The sequence below is a fragment of the Aulonocara sp. 'chitande type north' Nkhata Bay genome, linkage group LG17, assembly GCF_057382095.1.
Source record: "Aulonocara sp. 'chitande type north' Nkhata Bay isolate Kocher_YH1m ecotype deep benthic linkage group LG17, A_spYH_male_GT1.1, whole genome shotgun sequence".
Lineage (NCBI taxonomy): Eukaryota > Metazoa > Chordata > Actinopteri > Cichliformes > Cichlidae > Aulonocara > Aulonocara sp. 'chitande type north' Nkhata Bay.
In genome coordinates, this window is record NC_141360.1 from 34215146 (window position 1) to 34239209 (window position 24064).

The 24064-nt window shown below is 39.6% G+C and overlaps 1 protein-coding gene across 1 annotated transcript in view; it reads right to left on the reverse strand.

Annotated features, from left to right (window-relative positions):
• Positions 1 to 14781: 14781 nt before the first annotated feature.
• Positions 14782 to 24064, reverse strand: part of pdzrn4 (PDZ domain containing ring finger 4) — a 44101-nt gene continuing 34818 nt past the window's right edge. Inside the window, exons 4-9 of the mRNA XM_086269780.1 lie at positions 23917 to 24015; positions 22323 to 22385; positions 19444 to 19545; positions 19149 to 19256; positions 16578 to 17636; positions 14782 to 16486 (exon numbers count right to left, since the gene is read on the reverse strand). Of these exons, the coding sequence (XP_086125906.1) occupies positions 15914 to 16486; positions 16578 to 17636; positions 19149 to 19256; positions 19444 to 19545; positions 22323 to 22385; positions 23917 to 24015 (2004 nt within the window). The 3' untranslated portion in view covers positions 14782 to 15913. The remainder of the gene's footprint in view (positions 16487 to 16577; positions 17637 to 19148; positions 19257 to 19443; positions 19546 to 22322; positions 22386 to 23916; positions 24016 to 24064) is intronic.

The following is a 24064-nucleotide window of genomic DNA, read 5'->3' on the forward strand; positions in this document are numbered from 1 at the left end:
ATTAAATAGATTCAACATCTTTCTTCAACAGAATTGCAGACTGCACAGATGGTATCTTCCCAAAGGAAAAGGTACTATAGCTTACTAGGGTATATTAGACTTAATAGTTACTATATACAGTAATGGACTTCTATACATTTTACATCAGATTAAAACTTTGGGTGTAAGATTCGGAAAATTATTTATTAAAAGCTAGACATTTTAAATGAGAATAAGAAAGAAAAGTATGTCTTTGTGCCCCCTTTTCCCTGTTAATGCCCTATCGGCCCCCCTGGCTAAACTTTGCTTGATCCGCCCCTGCACAGTTACCAGCCGTCAGCTGCGTAGAAAAAGATCCTGGTGTAGAAAGTAATATTAAATAAATTCTAACAACAGCTTATCAAGCTTAAACGTGTTGCTGTTGTTCAGCCGCTGCTTATTACCGATACGTAATATCGGATCAGTCCATCTCTACTAAGAACACAGCAAAAAAGCCCAGTGTTTATCTGGCCTCCCAACTACACAGTGTGCAATCTAATCAAGCATACAGAACCCAGCCCAAATCCAGTGAGGTCCCATCCAATAATCCATCTGCCAATGTCAAGGTCCCAGAACCTAAAGAGTGCCCAAAGCGTCAAACTTGCTCTACAGGCTTTGCTTTTTCACGTTTAATGATATTGTAGAATATTTGGATCACAAGTTTGGTATGCATTGCCTAGCCTGGGGGGAATTTTGTAGACATCAGAGTCTACTTTTTATTTGCCCCACTCTTTATCAAATGACAATTATTTATGAGGCTGTTACACTGTCTGATAATAGGAAGGTCTGCTGCAGGGTCTGCAGCTGACTGGTGAAAGATCTCCTTATAATAGTGACTCAATCGATCAGTGTGTGAAACAAACATACATTAATGTCAGAAGGAGAGACAAATGTAACATGTACAGAGTTTGTCTTTATTGACCAGTTGTTCAGTTGATATTTAATGAGCAATGCTGTGGAAAAACATATAATTAGCATGATCCCAAAGCATATACTTCTGTCATGATTTACAACAACCTACTTTTGGTTTCCACCAGTTTTTATTGATATTCTTCAGTGTTTCTCATTTTTTCTTTCTATTTCCTCACTCTCCTTGCTTAGATGCATCTTTTACCCATCCTTCAGAACTCTATTTCCTTTGCTTCTAAAGTGTGAAGGTGTTCTTTATGTGATGAAAACTTAGATCCTGTTTTCAGCCTTCAGCTAGTTTTGGACTAAATAAGTAATATGCAGTCAGAAGATAGAGACAGAGGGCCAGCAAAATACACCAAGCCTGTCAGTATCCAGTGTAACATCTTATTTAGATAATCTACAGTGAATATCCTTTAAGTTATTCATGTAGGATTCAGGATGCTTGAGGGCAGTTTCACAGAGGAGATTGTAATGTAGAGATATTAATTCTTGATTGATTGAATGAAAGAATAATGGAAAGAACCCACATCATTTTTCACCGTTGGTAATCTTGAATCTTATCTTCTTGATTTTTTACAGTTTTGCTTTGAATTGAAATTTCCACTACTTTCAGAACTGGCATGATTTTTGGTGGAGACATTTACTTACTTTACACCTTGAACCATCATCAGGTCAAAGTCTTCCTTTGGCTAATGACTAAATACATGCAAAACCTTAATTCCAGCAGCCTTAGCTTATGTTTAAAGCTTCTTTTATTTTGCATGCAAACATTATTATATTTATCAAATCACCACTATGCTAAGTGTGCTACATTGGAAAAGTGGCATTATCTGAAGTGAAAAGAAAGCTGTCACTGGAAACAGTAATGCACACAATGGAAAGTAAGAGCTTAAAGTTAAAACCCTGTTTTTTTTCTCAACTAAGCAGAGAAATTACAGTCACAGAATGAAGCAGGGGGGCTTTGGTTTGGTTATAGAAAGTTGCAGAAGAAGTAGGACATGGGGGAGCGTGTTTCTAGAAGTCCGGTTATCCAACAAGAAGTTCAGCTTAGAATAGATATATTAACTGTGTCGGTTTAGTGGTTTTTGATGTAGGATGCAATAAAAAAAACATTGTATGGTCTTTAAATTAGGTAAAAACACCTGTACTGTATTATTATTTATTCAACAAAAAAAAGTGAAAATGCAGAAGCAATGTGTGAAAAACTGGGTACACACCATTATTCAGTACCTTGTAGAACTTCTTTTAGAAGTAATTGTTTTCTTTGTGACATTATCAGTCTTTGACATCGCTATGGAGGCATTTTGGTCCACTTTACTTCACGTTGCTTCAGTTCATAGAGATTTGTGGGCATTTAGCTCTCTTAATCCAATACAGAGCCCCGCAAGGCACATGGGAGAAAAAAAATTAAGATGAACTTTTGCGAGATCTCGCAAAACTAACTCGGGATCTTGCAAAACTTTTTCGAGATCTCGCATTTGAAGGCCGAGTCGGTGTATGCTTTGTAACCCAACCTATCCCAGAATTCATAGCGCAGCCCAGCCAATTCGTTTCCAACAACAGCTACTTAGTTTTAATATTACTCTTTCTGGGTCACAAAATAAACTTTTAAGATGTTTTGAGGCGTGAATGTAGCTGTGTAAACGTCAAATATCTGCTCGGTTTATCAGGACATCGCATATTTGCAAAAGTGCTCCGACGTTTTCGGAGACGTCTGTTACCCACTATCTCGAAGCTAATGGGAGGTCGAGGCCCACTACAGCCGGGGGGAATGCCGCACTCCCGGCACATCGTGCCTCGACCTCCCGGTCGGCTTCGAGCTGGCAGCCTCCGAAGAATGCGGCCAAAACTTCAGCTTTATTTAATTTTTTCTCCAATGTCTCCTGCGGGGCTCCATAATCCAACACCACAGCATTTGAGTGAGATTGTTGCCTGGCCTTTGAATGGGTCTGCAGCACACTTTGATTCATGTGTTTCTCAGCAGTTCTGTTGTAGATTTGCTGGTTTGCTTGGAATTGTTGTCCTATTGCATGACCCAGTTTCAGCTAACTTTACAGTTGGACAGATAGTGATAAATTGAAGTCCAGCATACTTTGTCGTATCAGAGGATTTTGTGGTTAACTCATTGACTGAAATATCATAGGATTTTTTTGCAGTGTCTCTGTGAATTGCACTGTCTGACCTTGAGTGAATTTGCTGTCTTTGCTTGTATTTTATTTGGGGTTTTTAATGGTTTAGGCTGTAATTTTTAATTCCAGGCAACATGGTTAACAGCAGCAAGAAGCACCATTAAGTCACTGCGAGGCTAAATTGAACCTTTGTGGATGCTGATTTTATTAAAGCAAACGGGAATGGTGGATAACATTATATTGGAATTAGTGAAGCAATAGTGATAGAAAGAGTTATATGTGAGCCTGAGCCCTACTTGACCCTCCCTTGCACACCACCTCAGGAGTGAAATGGTAAATAAAGTGAAACCACGCCCATAGTGCCAGCTGACATGGCAATAAATCCACTCAAAACTTTAAACAAAGAAACAAACTAATAGTACTCAAAAGTATATAGTTTCACCCCCACACACAGGACGAATGAATGGGAAATCTCTGATACCCAGTATGATACTGTAATATCACAGGACATATGAAGATAGCATAAAATATATTTTTTTGTACAAACATACCATTTGATCAAGCAAAAAGCAAACTCATACTAAACAGCTTTTTATTGCCTTTATGCAAATTCACTCTGTTCAATGGAGACTCATATAATGTAGCTTTAAAACAGGCTTTAACCAAAAATCAGCATAGCCCCCGCCCACCCTGTGCTTTAACTAGAACATCACAGGGAAGTTTCTCATAAACCTAGATCAATTACTTTGAGTGGGACTTGTCTCATTTCCTGTGTTCATTTTCCACAGCTTCACAGGGACTGTCGAACAAGAGGGCACCATCTGTGCACCTTTGCCCAAACAAAAAAAAAAAAGAAAAAGATGAAGAAGAAAAACATGTTCTCTTCGTGTTTGAGATAATCTCATGGAGGCTCTTGTTCTATTGGAAATCCTCTTGCCACGGAAATCAATTTACTTTCGTCAGGTTTAATGACACTTGGTTAGGACCCCCATTTTCACGAAGGCTGTTCAGGGAGCTATTTGTCCAGAATGAAGTAACTTGGAAAAACACTTCAGTAGCTCATCCAGTGATGCATATGGTCAATAGACTTAGCTGAAAGGATCAAAAGAAATGCACACAACAGTTATTACTGGGCATGACAGAGAAGGACATTAATGGGCATCCTCCCATTAGGCCAAATTTGTAGAACATCTGGGTATCTCATTGTTTAAGCCTGCAAAAGCTTTTTGGTATACACTCCAGTTTCATTCTAACAAATGAGTTGCCAACTTTTTCAGCTCTCTTACTATTTCCATGAACTCTACAACCTAGCAAAACAGCTAGATAAATGTAACCAGCTATTAAAACACAAGAACATAATGCTAACACTGTTCTACAATTTAAATCATCTTATTTATTGCAGGTTGGTAGCCAAGAGGCTTACATTGCTTATTACACAAAATTGTAAAATAACTAGAAACACTGAGTGATGTAACTATAGGTCAATGTTAGACTTTGGTTGTTTATATATACATTGACTGCACAGTTCGTTAGGTGTACCTGCCGCTCGTTAATGCAAATATGTAGTCAGTGACTCACACGGCAGCAACTCAGTGTATTTAGGCCCATAGACACAGTCAAGACAAGACAATAAACATCAGAATGGGGAAGAAAGGTGAGTTAAGTGACTCTGAACGTGGTTGTTGGTGCCAGACAGACTGATCTGAATATTTTAGAAACTGCTGATCAACTATCTCTAGGAAAACAGGAAAAATAAAAACAAATATCCAGCGTGTGGCAGTTTTCTGGTCAAAACTGGACTTGATGTCAGAGAAGGCTGGTTAAAATGCTTTGAGCTGATAGAAAGGCAACAGCAACAAATAGCCACTTGTTGCAGAAGAGCATCTCTGAACACAAAATATCTCAAACCTTGAAGTAAGTGTGCTACATCAGCAGAAAATCACATAAGGTGCTACTCCTGACAGCTATGAAGCAAAAATCTATAATTTACACAGGTTCTCCAAAATTGAACAACCGACGGCTGGAAAAAACTTTTCTTGGTTGGTTTTGTGGCTAATAGTGGTTTAATGCTGTGGGAAATATTTTTGGCACACTTCAACAAGGTCCCTTAGTACAAACTGAGCATCATTTAAATGCCACAGCCTACCTGAATTTTGCGGCTGACCATGTCCATCCCTCTGTGACCATAGTGTACCCGTCTTCTGATGGCTGCTTCCAGCCATTCTTGAACATGACAATGGTTTCACTGCACTCAGATGGCATCCTTAGTCAACAGATCTAAATCCAATAGAGCCCATTTGGGATGTGGTTAAACAAAACATTCACATCATGGATGTGCAGCTGACAAACCTGCTGCATGCACATAATGCTATCATGGCAATATATCCAAAACCTCTGAGGAATGTTTTCACCACCTTGTTGAATCTATGTTACAAAGAATTTTGAACATAAAAGGGGGTCCAAGCCAGTACTAGCATGGTGTACCTGGAAAAAACTATCAGGTGAGTTTATACTGTAATAATTAGTGAATGTCATATATAGCGAGTCATATATCATTAAACAGTATGAAGAAATTGTTGCTATACCTGAAGTCATCATTTGAAAACAGGGCGTTTCATGTATGAAGTGCCTTGAATGCTCGAATATCCCCTTGATCGATAGGCTGGATGGATAAGCAATGTTGTGTTCGGGAGAGTAAGAGTTCAATTTGTATGCCTTCGAACAACAGGTCAGTTTTATTTCAATTTAATATACTTATAATATATGTTTTAATTAATGTGTTACATGTGTATTTTTGTTGTTATTAATTTTTTTAGGCTCGAAAGTGCTTATTTTACTGCAAAAATAATTAAAATATAAAAAATTTTAAATACTACTAATAAAAAAATATAGGCTGCAAAAACTTGCAGTATAATGAACTTCCTGTGATATAAATGTACAGATAAATCTGCGATGTAGTGAGTAAAGTATTTAAGTTTAAAAGCATAAAAAACTGTTGCTACAGAAGCTCATCCAAGATCTTGGATTGACAGCAATGACTGGTCTGATGTTTGTGGAAGTAATTGTGTCCCTTACCACAGTTGACAATGTAATTGGCTGGCTGGCTCTGTGTAAAGCTCAGCATGTTGCAGTGTTGCTCCACAGGATAAAGCAGCTACACTTTAAGTAGCCAGCTCTGCAGGCACAGAGACCATATATCCATTATAATTAAAGGGAATGTGAAGGATCAAATCAGCTGGCAGTCCAAAACAGAAAGTCCCACTTCACATATGAATAGCTGTGGTCAAGTGACCCAAAGATGCTGAATATTTCTGACCTTCGTGTAAAGATAATGGTTCAGTTTCCAACATTATGAAAGGATGAGATTTGTGAATTAGTATCGTTAATTAGCACAAGAGTAATTCTATGTATAGCTTATTACACCATTTAAAAAGTTTTTGGTAAAAAAGGTGTTTCTTTTTATGCTTGTCTTCTCTCTACTCAAGGGAGCATTAAACCCCCCAAGCGGAGCAGAGCTGGTATTCCCAGCACAGCACTCTGAACCACTAAGCCCATCAAGATGCCTGCAGTAAACCAGTAATAACTGAGCAAGATAAGGAGCAGTCAGGCAGATCAATAGCTGAGCACATCACTGTCTAATCAAAGCCTTCACCCCACAGGAGAGACTGAAACAGAATACCTTAGTCTCTCAGGATAAACCAGGATTTAGAATTGCTGGGTTATGAAACCAGCTGCAACCACCTGCCATTGTCATTGCTGAGACAGAGAAGTCCTTGAAAGAGACTGTTTCAAATAATTATGCTCATATTACAGACTTGTTTACACTATTATGAGGATATTTGAATAAAACTAAAAAGACAAGAAATTAGGTGGTAGGTATTCATAGTTTTGCTTATGTTTTTGGAGCAAATCGCTCTGTAAAATGCAGATTGCAGTTTCGCCTAAGAGTCAGGATTTGATAAAAAGCAGCTTGTCTTGAGCGTACAATATTTTTTAATGTCTCACTCAGAGAGGCTGGTCACAGAAAAATATATGAAATGTTTTCTTAACACAGCATTATGTAGCCGTGGAAGTATAAACATCTCATTTCAGTTTGAAAGCCATTTCTAAATCACAGTGTTTTAATAAACTGAATCAAATGGCAATTTGAAACTACAAATAAATAAACAAACAGTCCAAAATTACAAAGTCTCCTGTGCAAAAGCCAATGAATCCTTTTTCTACCTACTATATCTGGATATGGGTCACAGAGTGCTGCTATCGCTCTCTCCCAAGCCACACGAGAGGCACAATCTCGCAAGTGTGAACTGGCTCTGCTCTCGGTTAGACCAATCCATTAATTGTCACCTTTTTGTTGTTGACAGGTTTGCATGAGTGTGATCCCAGGAGCTATGTTGTCTTGCCTCTGGTAAACTAGTCCTGTGTAATAACAACTGAAATTCAGGTGATCCTCTATTCAGCCAGCAACTTTGTACCAAGCCCCATCTTGGAGCCAGCCTTTGGGGAGTTTTGTAGGGAAGTTTGTGGCTACTCTTATCTTTCACCACAGGACAAAGGTAGTAGTGCAAAACCTTATGAGTTGGATGACAGCCGAATGCAGTAATAGTGTTAGATAATGAAAGAAATCATATATATTAAATAAATTACTAATAACATATAAGAGTAGTATCTGCCTCTTGCCCAGTGACAATTGGGATATTCTCCAGCCCCCCACTAAATTCAATAAGCAGAAGTGGATGGATGGATTAAAACAGGAGACTCAAGACTCCAGGATTAAAGTCTGCTACACCATCATAGCCTTTTCCTCCTAAAGAGGAACATATCTGTCCTTTATGTCTACTTCATATGAAGCAGGGCTTTTATGTGGGTTTCTCGAAAGAGTTGCTAAGTGATTTTTTTCCCATAGTTCCAGCAGATTACTTGAATATGAAATGTGCAACCACCAAATAGAGAATGGCATGAACTCAGGTGGGATTCAGAGGAAGAACGTGGGATTCTTTCCGTGAAGTGCTTTATGAGAATGATGAACCAGAAGGGAATCGTGTAATGCAGCATTCTCCAAAACACACAAACCTGCTGTGCCACACCTAGCAAACCCAAGAAATCCCTGTGAGGCTTTTATTTATGCATCATCTGCTTCTTTGTCCACCATCCCGCAGAAAAGAAGTTACACACTTTCTGTTTCCTGCCACCCTGCCTTCGGTTCCAATTACCACAAGTGTTAAATCTGCACTGGGGCTGGGCCTTTGAATATTTTATGCCACTCATTAAGCACAAGTTGAGCCATTTTTCCTGTGAGTCTTCCAGCTGGGTGTGAGTTTTCTTTCAAAGGTAACAGCTCTGTGGCTGCAAAGTCTTTGAATGTAGAGGCTTTTAAAAGACTGCGGTGACAAAATAAAGCAAACTGAAACTGTACATTGGGATACTGTTGTACTACTGATACTAATGGAAGGCAACTTAAAAGAACAGGTCTAACACTGTGTGAGAAAAACAAGCCTGTCTGGTATTGATCTCAGTGGTTTTTTTTACTACCTAGTGAACTTTATTTATGCTGCATTCAAGCCTAAAAATGTACAAAAAAGTGAATGCAGCAAAAACAACTGCTTTCTCCAAACAATCCCACAATGCAGTGAAGTTCATACAAAAACTTTGTAGTGTCAGGATTAAAGAAATCTCAATTTATTCTTCACTACTGAATGTTTGTTGGCTTGGAGAACTGTATTTAATATAGATGTGAAGGCTTCCATGTCTTGAAATCCACCTCAGTAATAACACACCGATTCCTGTTTGAGTATCAGGCAGACCTGGAAAGCATCAAGACCTGGGCCTGTAAATATTTGAAAGGATTCTGATGATTGCGATTTGTGTTCGTTACAGAAGTTACAGAAGAATACAGTCAGCTGTCCTTCTTCATGGGGAAAAGACGGCGAAAACGATCCATTTGTTAATTAGACGTCTGAATGAGCCAATAGCGCATAATTGGGGCTATGAATAGAAGTTTAATGAATGGAAAATTATCAGTCATTACCCCACTCTAATCAGTCATTTATTCCATGATAAGACACAACTCTTAATTGTGCCGCGTGTTATAATGTATGGTAGACTTTTTTTGATTTTGTTGGCATGAGAAACAAAGCTGATTGATCAAACCGTCATCTGTAGGTCACGCATACAACACCGCGCAAAGATTTAAACTGAGTTCACGTTGTTAATTGTTTTTCTCTGTTATGTGCTTGGCATATTAATATAGTGAGATATTAATGTGACCGTAAACTACAGTCTTGTACTGTTTGCCCTGTAGCGATTTCAGAATCAGAATCAGAATCAGAATACTTTATTGATCCCTGGGGGAAATTATTTGATTATTTATTTCACTGGAACAACTGGGTGCTAACTGCTGAAATTACCACACAGCAGCACAGTTAATCAACCTTTCAGCTACAAACACCTTAATTACTTGAAACAGCATGTGTAAATGAAACACATGTGTCCAACTGTCCTATTATTGTTGTAGTGATAATTACAACTTTTGCTATGGATGTATTATTATCTCTTCTCCTAACACTCTCTTATCAGGGACCAGCAAAAAGCTACAGCTTATTATCCATGACAATGAATGAAAGTAGAGACAATTCACAGTAAAAAAAAGCCCCAGAATTATTTAAGTTCACATTTCTAATAGATGTTTTTATTAGTGGTAGTATATAGATATTATTAAAGGTACTAGTTGTGCTAGCAATTGCAAAAACAGAGTAGCGTGACTGTTTGCTTCGTTCTTTATCACCCACATTTTCCCATTGTTCCCCGACTTCTCTCTGACATCCACCTTATGCACCTGTTTCCTGCTCAGGAATAGAGTGGATCACTACTAATAGGAAGGTCATTGGTTCAATCTCCAGCTCTTTCAGTTTACTAGTATTAGGATTAAAGATTAGGCAAGTGCCCCCAATATGCGTATATGTAAATACGAAAGAAAAACACATTATGAACACTGTAAATGTGTAAAAAAAAGAAAAGAAAATGACCTAGTAATTTTCTGCCAGTACATTATCCACTTTTTTAAAGAAAGCTTATGGGCATCTCAGTGAATGGTAAATGATATCATTCAATAAGTGATTCAAAATATGAAAAAATAACATCTGTAAAAATTGCTTGATTTTAAAAACAGTACATTAATTTAGAGAGTATACAACAACAACTCACAAAAATGTTTATTTTTTATAACTTTTTTGATTATTTTATTTTGTGCATGATATCTGGTTAACGTTCTGTCTTGAAGTATGCTTTCACTCCCAAGATAATCTTTTTCTTTATTATAATAGAGCATCAACTGAGAATTTTCTGTTTTATTCCTGTTATTTGTACACTATAATCACACACAAGGACCCACACACAGTGAGCATCCAAACACATGCATAATGTGCTACCCATCCCCTGTCACAGTGTCTAAACCAGCATCACAGCAAAGAACACCTGACTTTGTTCTAGTTTCTCTCACTCGCTGCTCCTTCAAAGGCATCGTTAGATTAAAGAGAGGCAGGATGCCGCGCTTTTTCATGAGCTACGCTGCAGCAGCAGGCCCACTCTGCTCACTTCACCCGCTGGAATTTGAATGAGACAGATGAGAAGAATGAAGGAAGACGAACCAGGATGAAATACATGTGGGTGTGTTTGTGTTCAGGGCGTAACTTATTACTGCTACCGCAGTGTCTCGAACCAACAATACTCAGGTTTTCCTATAGCACCTTTGGACAGTGAAGCCCACATTTAAGCACGCAAAACAATAGATGAAACCTTTTGTTTAAACCCTTTTATGTACATGTTTCTATTTGAATTATTGACAATTAATGAATATCATATTACATCTGTTAATTAAGAAATTAACAGATTAACAAAAAATAGGTCAAATACATTAAAGTAAAGGCTAGAGAGAGAAAACTATTCTGACACTGTCTTGGTTGGTTTTTATGTCATAACCTGTTCTGACCAGGCACCCACATGGTGATATTACCCCTTGAAAGTTACCCAAAACTTTGTTGTTGAAGCTTTTTACTGTGAACTGGCAGAATACACAAAAGATCCTGGTTATTCTGTTACTCTGTCATAGGCAAATAATCAGTGCAGTTTTGCTGTTTAAACTAAGGTGTATTTAATGATCTTCATGCTCAGAAAGCTGGTGATAGAAAAAAATATGTTGAAAATAACGACAGGGTTTTCAGCTATGTCAGTTTAAGGTTATGCCAAAGCATCTCAATCAGACTTCAGTCTGAATTTGGACTAGGCCACTCCAAAATTGTGTTCTTTTTTGAGCCATTCGGTTCAGATGTGTACTTGCTGGTGTGTTTCGGATTGTCCTGCTGCATAAGGGACTTCAAGCTTCGGGGCACGAACTGATGCTCCGATGTTTCTGGTAGAGAGCAGAATTCATCGATCCATGAATTAAGAGAACTTTAAGAGAAGAATTAAGAGAAGAAGCAGGCCCAAACCATCACACTACTTTTTGTGTGATGTTCTTTTTATGAAATGCTGATATAGCAGGACTCAAACCTTCCAAAAAAGTCCACCTTTTATCTTCTGTCAGTGCACAGAATATTTCCCCAAAAGTCTTGGAGATCATCAAAATGTTTCTTTTGCAATTTTCTGTGTCTTTTCCCATGGATGCAATTTTTGCCCAGTCTCTTTCTTATTGTTGAATCATGAACTCTGACCTTAACTGAGGTAAGTGAGGCCTGCAGTTCCTTAGATGTTATTCTGGGTTCTTTTCTTGACCTCCTGGATGAGTTGTTGATGCACTCTTGGAGTAATTTTGGCCACTACTAGGAAGGTTCACCACTGTTCCACGTTTTCTCCATTTGTGGATAATGGCTCTCAGCGTGGCTCACTGGAGTCCTAAAATCCTAGAAATGGCTTTGTAACCCTTTCCATACTGGTATATGCCAGTGACTGTGTTTCTCATTGTGCTTGAGTTTCTGCATAGGGCCAGTTAAGATTGGACAAATGGATAATTGAATAATTTGGATAATAATAAATGAAATACTTGGGTTATGTTTGTCTGTATATTTGGACTGGTATTAAAGCAGTGCTGACATTCAAATCTAATTGTAGCAAGAAAGTTGTTTAAGGCATAAGTTGAAATTCTTGGAGATATGCTCAAGTGTTATGGGCTGAATGTGAGATTTACCCTCATTATCCGAATCTGTATATGATCTGACTTTGTGCCGATTGTGTTGGACAGCCAGATATTGATCAGCAGTGACCTGAATCTGATTCATCCAGCTTTCCTCAGTGTCTGCATGCCTGTGCATTTAAAATAAAGTCTTCAAACTTTAGACGTGTTTACTTCTGAAGAGGGGATTTTCTGTGATAACAGCTTATTTACGAAACACTGAAGAAAAGGCAAAGCTTGTCATTCTCTTATCTCTAGAGCCTGAAGCTTGTGTGCAACTTTAGTTTCAAGGCTTAGTATTAAGCTATGTATTTTTGGTCATGCTATTGTGCTTCATACACGTATGGAAATCCAAGCCTGTTCATGCCTAGCCCACCAAACACCACTGGTGTGTAATAGATCAACATTCAAATACATTCAATTATCTTTGCTTTGCACACTGGGATTAATCATTTATAATACTAGGCTGACTGCAGGGAATTATTCCTCAGTTCCTGTGCCACTTCTGTCACACAGATAAAACTGGCTGGATATTATATGAGGAGATGGGGAGCTGTGAGAAAAGTAGGTGCAGTGTTTACCTGATTTAATGTTATGCATAAAGGCCCTGGTGATGGGGATGTCACTCGGATGTCTCTCATTAATTCCTCAGTTCAGTGGGCTGTGGACACACACAGTAGACTGACAGGGAATGAGGAGACTTCACCGGTGTCTCTTTAATGCTTTGAAATGGGAGTATAGTTTAGCTTTGATGCCTCCTATCACTAAATGGACATGCACCCCCATCACACACACACCCATCCCTTGCACCAATATCCCACCCCCCACAATGTGAGTCAGTCATCCTGGTATGAATACATGAATACTGTAAACTGTAGCGACAGGCTAAATTACTATGCATGCAATGAAGACACCAAAGGAAAAAAAAATAATCAAAATGCTTTATGAATTCCTGTGAATATGGAGATCATGAGTCTTGGTAAAGCCTTGAGGCAGGTGTGGTGTTTTTCCATGTGCTGCATTTATTCACCTTGTATGAATTCACTGAGCAATCATTTCTTTATGATCTTTCACAAAGATTTGAGCGTGTAGCCGATTGCACAGTATCGATCAGTCGCTTCACTTTCCACCAGCTACAGCGCATTCCTTTATTATGAGTCTCAGATAAACAGCACGCCCGCCTCCTCTCATGCTTCCTGATGCACATCCGCGCACATCAAATGTGTTGTCTCTCTGCAGGAGACAATGCAGTCTGCAAAGAGTACACTTTTATAAGAATCTCTCTCAAATCCAAACATGTAAACTTCTGTCCTCGGCATGCATAATGCATGGTTTGTTTGAAGAAGACATTCAAAGCGAATCACTAAAAATTGTGTTCGGGGTTCTTTGACACGTAGGAGAGATATGCATAGTAGAAACACCCTATGATTGATATGAATTTTGTCAAGTATTCTGATTTTAGGAACTAATATTTATGTTTCATAGGGCCACTCTTGAGCATGCCACTGAATAGGTTTAGTGTAAGAATATGTAAGGATATATTCCGACTGAAAAAGTGCTTATTACCTGTCAGATAGTGTTTACTATCTGAATGTAGAACAACTGGGATCCTCAGAGCTATAGTCATGTTTCATTATCAACAATTATGTTAGAAAAACAGCTTTAAAGGCTGTGTGAAATAATTTACTGAATGCAAATTTGCTCCAGTATACACTCACCAGAAAACGTTTACCTTCAGAACTCCTTAATTCACAGCAGCATAACACACTTGCGAGATATTTGCTGGCTGCAGATCCATGATATGAATCAACGTATTCCACCACATCCTAAAGGAACTCAATGACATGGACAAGACACCAGTTTGAGACAATTTGAGCTGACGTGATGTGTTATCCTGCTGGAAACAACCATCAGAATATGGTCATAAAGGGATCGATATGGTCAGCAAAAACACTCAGGTTGGGTGTGACAGTTAAACAATATTCAGTAAGTACGAAAGGGATTTAAAAGTGCCGAGATCATATTTCCATTACACCACCACTGTGAGCTGTAAATACAAGGCAAGATGCATCCATGCTTTCATGTTTATTTCACATTCTCATCCTACTATCTGAATTAATCTGTATAAATTGTAGCCTCAGTTTACTTTTCTTAGCTGACAGGAGTAGCACGTGGTATTAGGAAGAATCTCAATGATCAGAAAACCCGCTGTAAGCAAGCAACAGTGGGAAAGAATAACTTTAAACAAGAAGAAACCTCTGGCAGAAGCAGGCTCAGGGAGTGGCAGTCATCCACCACCAGGTGGATGTGAGGGGAAAGAGAAGAGAGCAGGACAAGAGAATAGGACAAATAGCAATATATAGTAGTGAGAGTGAGTTTTTAATGAGTGCTAATGATGAGTGAAAAAGAAATGCTCAATTCATCATGGGAAGTCTCCAGCAGATTAACCCTATTGCAGGATAACTAAGAATGTGACTGGCTTACTAGATATTTGGGTAGATATGCAGTTGAACAGGAGGTGATTACTCACTGAAAAAATATCTTTCTACAGATTTTTTTTCTTATTGTTCTTTTATTACAAATATCACCATCAACAAATACTGAACTCAAGGCCTCGTCAATTAACTTTACAGTGAAAACAGCAGACTGAGTTGAAAGGCTGCAAATATTATACATTTTCATTGACAGCACCTTGAAAAGTGTTGCCTTTTCAAGGCTAGCTGCACCGAAACATTTTAGACAGACTATAAAAAGGAATTTACAATAAATACAAACGACAGTAAACAATATAAATAAGAGTCTGTTTAACATGTTTAACACAATTCACGCGATTATGTTTCAAAGGGAGGGTTGAAGGTCAGCCATTCCTTTTGCCCCAAAATTCAAATACTTGACAGGTCAGTTTGTTCTGTAAGTTGAGGTAAAGCTGTATCAAAAAAGCCCTCCCAGCTCATGAACAAAATGAGCTTTTGAGATGGCAAAATTGAGTCTTTCAGTGCCTTAAATTCAGTGCTGCTTATCAGACAAGTCTGACTCAAGTGACTTTATCAACACAATAAAAGCAGTGGTTTTAGATGTGGAGTCGTAGTCCTTTAGCAATGTAATGAGGTCTCTCTCACTGCGGGCTACAATACAATCAATTAGTGTCACTTCTGACATCGACGATTTGGTGGTAATAAACATAAATAAGAAATTAGAATAAAATGCTTACAGTACTTTGACATTCAGTGTAAAAATTTCTTTACAAAAAGCTGTGTGAAAAATATCGTATTTCCCCCATTATAAAAAAAACAGCCAAACACCTCGATCGAGGCAAGTGAAGTCGCTTCATGTGCAATGACACAAAAGAAACGAGAGTAATGGAGACACAGTACATGGTATACACAAGGTTAATGTGTTGGTCCCTCAGTCTGTTACGTGAATCTGTTTGAACCAACGCGCTACCAGAAGCAGGGAGCATTACCAAAATGCCAGCGTAAAAAACAGTTTGTATGGCCGAGGTCTTGCAATTGATTGTTGAACTATTCAAACATTCTTAAAGTGTTAGTTCCAGAGTTGCTTTGGGAATGCTACAGACGTCTTCGGCGTTAACGTATTTGATTTAATCTCAGAAATGTACACTTAAAAAAAAGAAGAAAAAACAAGCAGTAGTTCCTCGATTGCTGTCTACCTGACTTAATATCTTTTATTACACAGTTGTGACAGAAAGAAAGGCATTATGGACTTTGGAGCCCTCTGGGACTCTGGCCCCATGGCTCATCAGCTCCTGAATAGTCATCCAGTTATCCAGGATCTTTTTATTTCGTTTCTTCATCATCTTTTTGTGACTGAGCTCCAAGATATTGATCTCCTTCCTGCCTTCAGCTCCACTCAGTGGTCCCTCCTTTAAACACTCCAGGCGGCTCTTTTGCATAAACTCCCTCCTCTTTCTTTGCTCCCTGGCACGTGCCAGGTGCTGCTTCCTCTCCTCTTTGCTCCAGTAGCGGCCCATCTTCATCTCACTCATGGCGTCATCATCTGTGGTCATGCCTCCACTCCTCTCCTCTCTGATCCTTAGCGCCCTCTCCCTCAGTATGCGATCACGAGCAGGCCTCCGGGCAACGTATCGCGTCCCGTCAGCTCGAACTTTGACCTTCCACTCTAGTCGTGGTTCCCCAGGGCGTCCGTTACGGTGCACGGGATCTCGGCAGACACTGAGGAGACTCAGCTGGCTCTGCGAATACTCCACGGATGAATGCTGCTGTAGCAGTTGCATGTAGCTCTGCAACAAAGAAAACAGGGTTAACAACGAGGTGTTCTTCATATGCGCTTTACTCAAAGCCACAGCAGCATCAGGTTCACATGCATTATACCTGAAGTTGCTTAGATCCTCCCTGGCCATGATAAGGGGTCGTGTGATATGAAGAAGCGTAAGGAAGCCCTCTCCTTGACTCTCTGGTCCTCCCTTTCTTCTCACACCTCTCATCATCTGCAGGCAGAGCAGGGTCCGACTCAGACCTGGAAGGGTTGCTCTGATCAGGGCTGCTTGAGATTACAGGACCTGGATCTGCTTGTCTGCTACGACTAGATGTGCCCTGGGGCTTGGGGATAGGAATAGGGCTTGAGGGTGTTGAAGAAGCCAGTCTGAGGTTTTTCTGGTTGGTAATGCTGATGTGTCTCTGCAGAGAGTGGTCAGGAGATCTCTCCATACCCAGTGGTGTTGAGCGTGCACTTTCTGCTGTGTTGTAGGCACTGGAGCTATCCTTCTCGCGCATCTTATCGGCTTCCAACCTCTCTGGGTGTTCGTGAATGTCAGCCAGCCTGCTGTGCCGCTTGTGTCCATCTTTGGTGCTCCTTCCTGGTGAACAGGGCGACGGCTGTGAGTGCTCCTGCTGATGGGACTGGCGAAGCTGATGGGCCTGCATAATGCTCTGGCATTCGAGCTCAATGCTGCGCAGTTCCTCGTTTAGCATCCTCAACTCCTGCTCCACCCCTCCCCCTATGTCATCTACGCAATCGGCATCCTCTCCCCCTTGTTCAGTAAGGCTACACTCTATACTGTGTCGAATTGAGTACACCCCACACTCACCCCCGTTTCGGATCTGACACTTGAGCTCCAAGAGTTGCTGGAAGCGATTCTCCAAACCTAAGATCCCACCTCCACTATTGCGAACACTCCCTACCCCTTCGTGGCCTTGGCCTGTGGACAGTGTTCTCGTGCTCTGGTTTTCCCGTGGGACAACAGCTCCTCGCTTGGTGTGGGGATGCTCTGCCCGCCACCGCTCCCTTAGGCAATGAGCTGGGCTCCTTCTTTGGAGTTTAGCCAGCAGTGGTTGGTGCTCCGGACTGTCCGTACTGCGTCCAAACCCACTGTCTTGATTGTTGGAAGAACATGTAGCTGTGTCTGTTGTCATCCCTTCTTCAGCTTGATTCTGGAGTATTAAAAGAGAAACAGTTGTATTAGTTTATGAATGTTTCAATCATTTGTAAGACCATAAATTCTTTGTTGTCAATGATTTACGGTGGTCCGTCACTATAACGTGGTTGACTTTTCGCGGCCTTGCTGTTTCGCAGATTTTTTTGGTGCAGTTTTGCATGCTTTTATTTTTTTGTTTGTTTCCTTACAGCGCATTGTGTTCTGCGTCCTGATTGGCAATAGACCATTGTCAATCAATCTCATGCCGTGTCTCCTGTACAGTACAGAATGTGTTTAGCTTGTCAAATTAAATAAATCTTCGATCGCTAGCAGTGTGACTCTGAAGTGTTGTACTGTGTTTGTAAGTTTTCTCCCCAACAAACACAACACTGTCGACAAAACGTTTTGCACCGTCAAAGGCAACCGCGGGTGCTTTTGGTTTCTACAATACTGGACTTATTTTTCTACAAAGGTTTGAACTTTGAGAGTGTTTAAACGAGAGAAAAGTGTGAAAATGTTCATGCCTGTCTGAGAAAAGTGTATAAACTGTGTAGTGAGGGGTTTTACAGCCTTAAAACATCTGTAATAATTGTAAAAAATAAAGTTGGCTACTTCGCTGATTTCACCTATCATGGGTTATTTTCAGAACGTAACTACCACGATAAACATGTACTTGGCTGCTTTATCTTTGGACATAAACAAAGATTAAAAAAACTAACACCATCAAGGTTTCAATGAACTACATGAAGTTAAGCTAGGTGGTGCATAAGGATTTAAAAGCCTGCAGATACCTAAACTGCTGTTTTAGGATAATATCGGCACAGCAGCAAAGGCAATGTCTGAATTGTTTTCCAAAGTACATGTTGAGGGTCAGTCAAGTACAGCAGGTGGTGAAAATAACTAGTCAAGAACGTCCAGACCTCACTTTCTCGGTCAAACAGGTTCTCATGCTAAAAAACCTTAGCTTAACCCTCATCTACCTAAATATGTAACATACATTAATTTACAGTGAGAAGCAAAATAATAATAATATTAATAATGATGATGATAGCAAAACATATTTCATCTCAAAGCATAATTAGTTATGTAATTAATATAGAGAAAAAAACATTATTATTATTTGTTCAAAATTACAATTAATTTGCATATTTTCTAAAAAATATTTTATTAATACTTTATACAACTTGCTGCTTTTTCAAGTACAATCTGTATAATTACTTAATAGCTTATTTACCACCCATTTGCCCCGGTATTTCTTAGTTTTTGATATTTTTCAGTAAACATTTTTTGTGGGGGGGTTTTTGTGTTTGTTTGTCTGGTTCGTTTTGACCCCAATATAAAATCACCGAAATAGACACACAACACAGCCCAGACATCTAATCACTCCAGCATTTCCTGGGTCTGTCTTGGGGCCTTCGCGCCTCCTCCCCTCCTTAGCCTAGAACAACGCCAAAACAGTCTCTCTTCACCACTGTACTTTTAATGGACACTTTGTCTGTTGGTTGCTTCACTTAGCGTACCATCTTACCTCATCTCCCCTGTCAAAGCCATGTTCCTTCTGCTTCCTCCTCTCCTCGAGGATCTCCTCCATGAGCTCCTGTTGCTCATCGTCCAGCCATCCAGCCTCCTCATCTAACTGAAATCACAACATCTTGTCAGAAACCTCCCTCTTTCTCTTTGGCTTTGAATGAAAGTGTTTGTGTGTCAGCAGGAACTCCAATCACACTGACAGGAATGGAACGGGAGGCAAGTGCTTTTATTTGACATGACACAGGCTGTCAAGATAGGGCAGGAAGGCTGCGTAGGTGTGTATGTGTGTTTACCTGGATTTCTGGCCTTGTCACCAGTAGTGTGATGCTCCTTGCTTCTTCACTTGACAACAGGGCAACAGCCTTCTCTCTGTCTTGTACTTCACAGCCATTTATCTGTACATCAAGATGAGAATAGATGGTTCTGTCAGTGAGAAAGAACTGATACACAACAGTCTGCATATCTTACAAAAGAAATTAAATGCTTTTTCTCCATATACCTACCACAAATAAAATGAATTCAAATGTTTTAGCAAGCCACCTTGACCACACTGTCTTTTGATCTTTATCCCCCTTTATACCCTTTTCTTCCTCCATTCCTCCTCTCTTTTTTTAATACATTTCTTTCTTGGCACTCTCCACGTCTTCGCTGTTGCACTCATAGCAAAGAGACTCACTCGAGAGTGCATAGTCCGACCTCACAAGAGTCTACTCTCACCAAACCATCCAGACATACAATTAACTGTTCTTTGACAGGTGGCGTTCATCTTTTCCTCACTAGAGTAATGGGCCTGTCAGAAGAAGATAATAGGGCCAGGAGTACAGCAGGCCTTGCTCCCCACAATCATTCATAGTACCGGGAAACAGAAACAGTGTAGAGAGAATGGAGTGCTGAATGCAATAAATATGGAGGAGGAGTAATGTTGGTATATTGTTGTTCAGACTAGAAGCAAGTTGAGATGTTGCTTACCGAGGTCATCAATAATAAGACGACTTATCTGATTTATGCAATATGAATAAATAACTCCTTTGTGTGAATGTCATAGGCTACACATTCAGGGTGTCCACCAGAAAAATGAGATCCAGGCTGCTGTGGTGGGATCTAACACTGCACTTGCTGGCTGTAACACGATCCACCTGTCATTTTCCACTTGTTATAAAAAAAAAAGGAACAGTGTGGGTCACTTTGTTTTGTGGTGCAAACCACAACCACTCTTTAGGACTGTTTAAGCCACTGCCAAAGAAAAGGCAAAAACTGCCATCAGAGAGTTTGGTAAAGTGATAGAGGCAAGGTATGTCATAAGGTTGCGGTGAGATACTGTCCCAATAAAAGTCCAGAAGTACGGGGGCCCAGAGAGGTCAAATGCAATTGCAACTTGTGAAAACAGTAGCAAATAGAAAATACTGTAAAAGCTCACAAAACACAAAGAACGAAATAAAGAAACAAGAAATAGAAGAAACAACAATAATAGAAGGTAAATTCAACACATGGAATTAAAAACAAAAATCAAAGGAAATTCATACAAAAAACGTGTTGGTGTTTTGGGGGAGACAACAACAGAAACCGAAATGTGAAGGATTATACTGAGACACGCTTAAAAGAAGCAGAGGATGGGATGTTGGGAGGGAGAAAAAGGTGCAGGTAAAGACATATTAAAAAACAACAAAGTTGTGATTGTTAGATTGAAATGATCTGATTTTGCGTCAGAAAGAGATCAGTTCTGTAACATGCTAAAAAAATAATATTAAGTCTGCGTTAAGTGTTTAAGATAGATGCTTTGAGAACTCTTGAGTTTTTATCCCTCTGAATCACTGTGAGTTCCTGAGACACAGTAAAATCTAAAGATAAGTGATTGCTTTGAAGCCTCATTTTTTAATTGTCTTCTAAAGAACTTAAAGGCCAGAGGCAAACAGTTCTATAAGCCAGCAGCACACCTCACAGACTGTGCGTCTCTAGAGGCTTAAACAGCCCAGCAACATATTGGTGCAAGCCAATGAAGCAGAAAGCATTTACATTTACAGTGAATTAGTTGCATGAGTACTATGAGGGTATTTAAATAAATGTAGAAATACATGCACTTACTGATATGCACTGACATATTAATTCATATTTTATCTGAACATGTGTATGAATATAAGAAAATGCAAAATAACAGGCTGTAGATCAAAAAATAAAAACATAAAATCCATCAAGCAGCTCAGCGTAAGACCCAACGAGGGACCTTGGTCACACACACCTGCAAGCCCTTTCACTGTTTATCCTGCATACCAGTAGGAAAATTATTTAAGACATTTAAATGTAATATCAAATAGTAATTAGTTATTATTCATATCTGGCTCTCTTCCATAGCATGTCTTGTCTTGTCCTGTTTTCATCTGATCATTCCCAATTGGTCGTGGCAGATGGCCACACCTCCCTGAGCCTGGTTCTGCTGGAGTTTTCTTCTTGTTAAAAAAGTTTTTCTTTCCCACTGCCGCCAAATCACTTGGTCATAGAAGGTCACATGATTGTAGGGTTTTCTCAGCTTTTTATTTTTATTTTGTGCAGTCAATATAAAGTACCTTAACTCAGTCTGATGTTGTGATGTGGCGCTATATATATAACATTGAATTGAAGGTAAAGAACTGCACATGTTTTGTTGTTTAAAACCCCTTAGGCCTCACAACAATTTACTGAAAATACTGACATTTCTCACCGTTAATAAATAAAGTGCTGACAGCCTGTCTCGTCTATACACAGCTAATTGTGCCATCTTTACACTGTACGCACTGTGACCCCATGGCTGTTTCTGCATAACGAGGAACAGTGAGAGATTGCCAGAGAAAGACAGCGATCCTAGAATTGATGTAATGCCTGGTGTAACTGCAGCTAAGGACTTTAATTTCCCTGGTAAAACGAGGTGATTAAAAAGCTTTCCAAGACTGGAGACACCAGCCGCTTGGATATTCTCTAAAAAGGACCGCCTCGAAAACAAGCTGGCGGACGTCCAGATTAAACATAGAAAAACAGAGTATTGCTGTTTTCTTTTTCTTTTTTTTTGTCTTGTTCAGTTGTACAAGATCACATGCTGCCAGTGATGTGACTGTGAAGAATACTTGCGCACAGACACAGAGTCAGTTCATAACATAACCTGCTGTTCATGTACTTCGGGCACTGACATGAAAATACCCACCTGCAGAATACGATCTCCTTCCTTTATGCGCCCGTCTTTTGCCGCTATGCTGTTCGGCTCAACCTGCACAAAAGAAGTTGAAAATCAATGCTGACAGCCAATCACCACGCAGCTCTGTATCTCGAAAAGACAGCAGCGATGCACCACACTTGCACCGCCGCTCTTTTATGTCATGTTTGGAGAAAAGTCTGTTTTTTGATATAGAAATGACACTCATTTTTCTTGCCTCCTATTTTTGATATGATGCAGGTTGATTTTCTCAGGTACTTGTGTCATGTAAAGGAAATGGAGATACATACGAAGCAGTGAATAAAAGCAATGAGAGAAAGAAGGGAAAGAAGAAACTAAAAACATGTGTTTGTGGCATAAACATCGTTGTGTTTAGCAGAATGACGCAGCAGTGCATATTTTTCAAAATGCATCTCAGTGGATATGCATATAAGCTACGGCACCACCCAAAGCCCTCAACAACTACTTCATAAACTTTGTTGTTCTTGCATTGAAGATCAAGAGATTTAGCGATATGCAGAAAAAGCGAAACTTGGTGGAGTGGGGTTGAAGAAAAAAAAGCATGCCTTTCTGGAAGTTACACCAATACCGCATGCATTATAATACTGGGAATTAGCATTTCTATCCTTCTATCAAATGTATAAAAATAGATCTGTTATGCCGGTTGGAGCCGTCACAATCTGCCGAGATTCAGCAGGTGCCTGCGCTTTTTTTCTTACCCTTTTTTTCTCCTTTTCATGCTTTTCGAAAACTAACAGGTGAAAAACCGGAGGAATAAGTGACATCTCGCAGAGTTACAGTGTGTATGAAATTATTTCTGAAAAGACTGAAAATGAGCTAACCACACTGCATGTCTTTGTGTTTCTGCCATTTATCTCCTTATGTTGCTGAGCTGATCCTCACTGTAGCTCTTACTTTTCCCAGCCTTGCCTTTTGTGTTCATAATGGGATTGAAATTGCACCTGCAGTCAAACTAAACATTGAACATTATTGAATTCGTTTCGCAGCCCCTATAATTCTATCATTCATTCAGCTCTGTCATGGAAAAATGTAATAATTTGTTTTCATTTTGTGTTATTTAAGGGTTTTTTTTCAACAGGAAGCAGCGCAAATCATTTGAATAAAAAAAAAAAGAACATCCGTAATGCATTTCTTCTTTCATTTGTGCGTTTGGCATTCAGATGGTGGATTCCACTAAATGTGCCATTTAATATATTGTGTGTTGGGGGTTGTCGCTCAGAGCTTATTAAAACCTTCAATTCAAACTTGTTTAAGAGGAGGGAATGAGAAAGTCAGGAAGGGAATCACATTTCAAAGCTGACTTCCTTTTTTGTTCATGCATGTCTTATTCTGAGTTTATATTTGACTAGCAAACATGTGCTCTGCTTTCGTATGTAAAAACAAGAATTCTTCTGTGATTTCATCCTTTCTTTGACTTTTTATCACTCCAAACAAAGCTGATCATGGGGCCCCGGTTTATTACGTGATCAGGCAGCTTTGTCTCTTATTGAATTTAATCATTTTTTATTTTTAAGGGCTTCACTGCAGGACAGTTTTCTATGAGAAGTGTTGTTTCTGTCCCCACCTGGCTCACATAGATCCCAGTGTCCTCCTCATCATCAGTCCTGTAGCACAGTGTCAGGCCCAGCTTTTCTTGGCTGTTCTGCCTGCATAGCTCCACTTCCTGTTGCAGAAACACGCACACACATAAAAAGAAAAACAGTAAGGACTCT